At 49.5% G+C, this 913-nt stretch overlaps 1 protein-coding gene across 1 annotated transcript in view; it reads left to right on the forward strand.

Annotated features, from left to right (window-relative positions):
• Positions 1 to 913, forward strand: part of MAMDC4 (MAM domain containing 4) — a 4,606-nt gene that overhangs the window by 1,186 nt on the left and 2,507 nt on the right. The window contains exon 6 of the mRNA XM_010832846.1: positions 258 to 417. Coding sequence (XP_010831148.1) covers positions 258 to 417 — 160 coding nt within the window. The remainder of the gene's footprint in view (positions 1 to 257; positions 418 to 913) is intronic.

Consider the following 913-nt stretch of genomic DNA (forward strand, 5'->3'; position numbering starts at 1 on the left):
CCCCCGTCCCTGGGATTCTCCAGGCAAGAACACTGGAGTGGGCTGCCACTTCCCTCTTCAATGCATAAAAGTGAAAAATGAAAGTGAAGTCGCTCAGTCATGTCTGACTGGGATTCTCCAGGCAAGAGTACTGGAGTGGGGTGCCATTGCCTTCGCAGTTTAGGCTACTGTCAGCCAACTGATAATGCCTCATGCTTTTCAAGCCCTGGCAGTCAGGCTCTGAAGTCACACCCTTAAGCGCCCTGCTACGCGCCTAGTGCCTGATGTTTTCTCAAGGACCGACAAGCAAATGCCGGCTTTAAGCCAAAGCTTGTCATACAAATCCCTCTACGTCCAACTGTCCAGGCAACTCTCAATAAACTTCTGCTCAAGAAAACAGAAACAGCTCATGACTCTGCTGTTGAAAAAGACAGGCAAGTGAGTCCTTTTAGAAACCCACACTGGAAATAGACTTCTCTACGAGACTCTCCTGCAAAAGCCGGAAAGAACGTTTGGCCTTCCTCAGCCAAACTGGCTCCTAATAAAATACAGCACATCGCACAAGGCCTGTGGCCCTTGCCCCAAACGCTGGCAGAGGCAGCGCTACCCCTTGATCCACAGTGTAGAAAAGGAATGTAACATATTTCTTAAAGTTTCTGACACCTTAGAGACACGGCTGTGGGGCATTCTAAGTGTGACATGTTCACAAACGTTTTCTAAAGCTGTTCACATGATTCCTAGCTTGTGGCTATTAAGGTTCCTTTGAAAAAAAAAGAGAGAGACTGAACTTGGTTTTGACCAACTGGAAAGTCCTGGGCAGGTCGATGAATGCTAGTCAGCAGGGCCAAAGCCCGTCGTGACCCAGAGCTGGCACTGCGTGTCTAAGGCCGGCCCAAGGCTGCTGAGAGTAAAAAGGAGCGGGCTGGAGACTGAC

The sequence above is a fragment of the Bison bison genome, unplaced genomic scaffold, assembly GCF_000754665.1.
Source record: "Bison bison bison isolate TAMUID 2011002044 unplaced genomic scaffold, Bison_UMD1.0 scf7180017862358, whole genome shotgun sequence".
Classification (NCBI taxonomy): domain Eukaryota; kingdom Metazoa; phylum Chordata; class Mammalia; order Artiodactyla; family Bovidae; genus Bison; species Bison bison.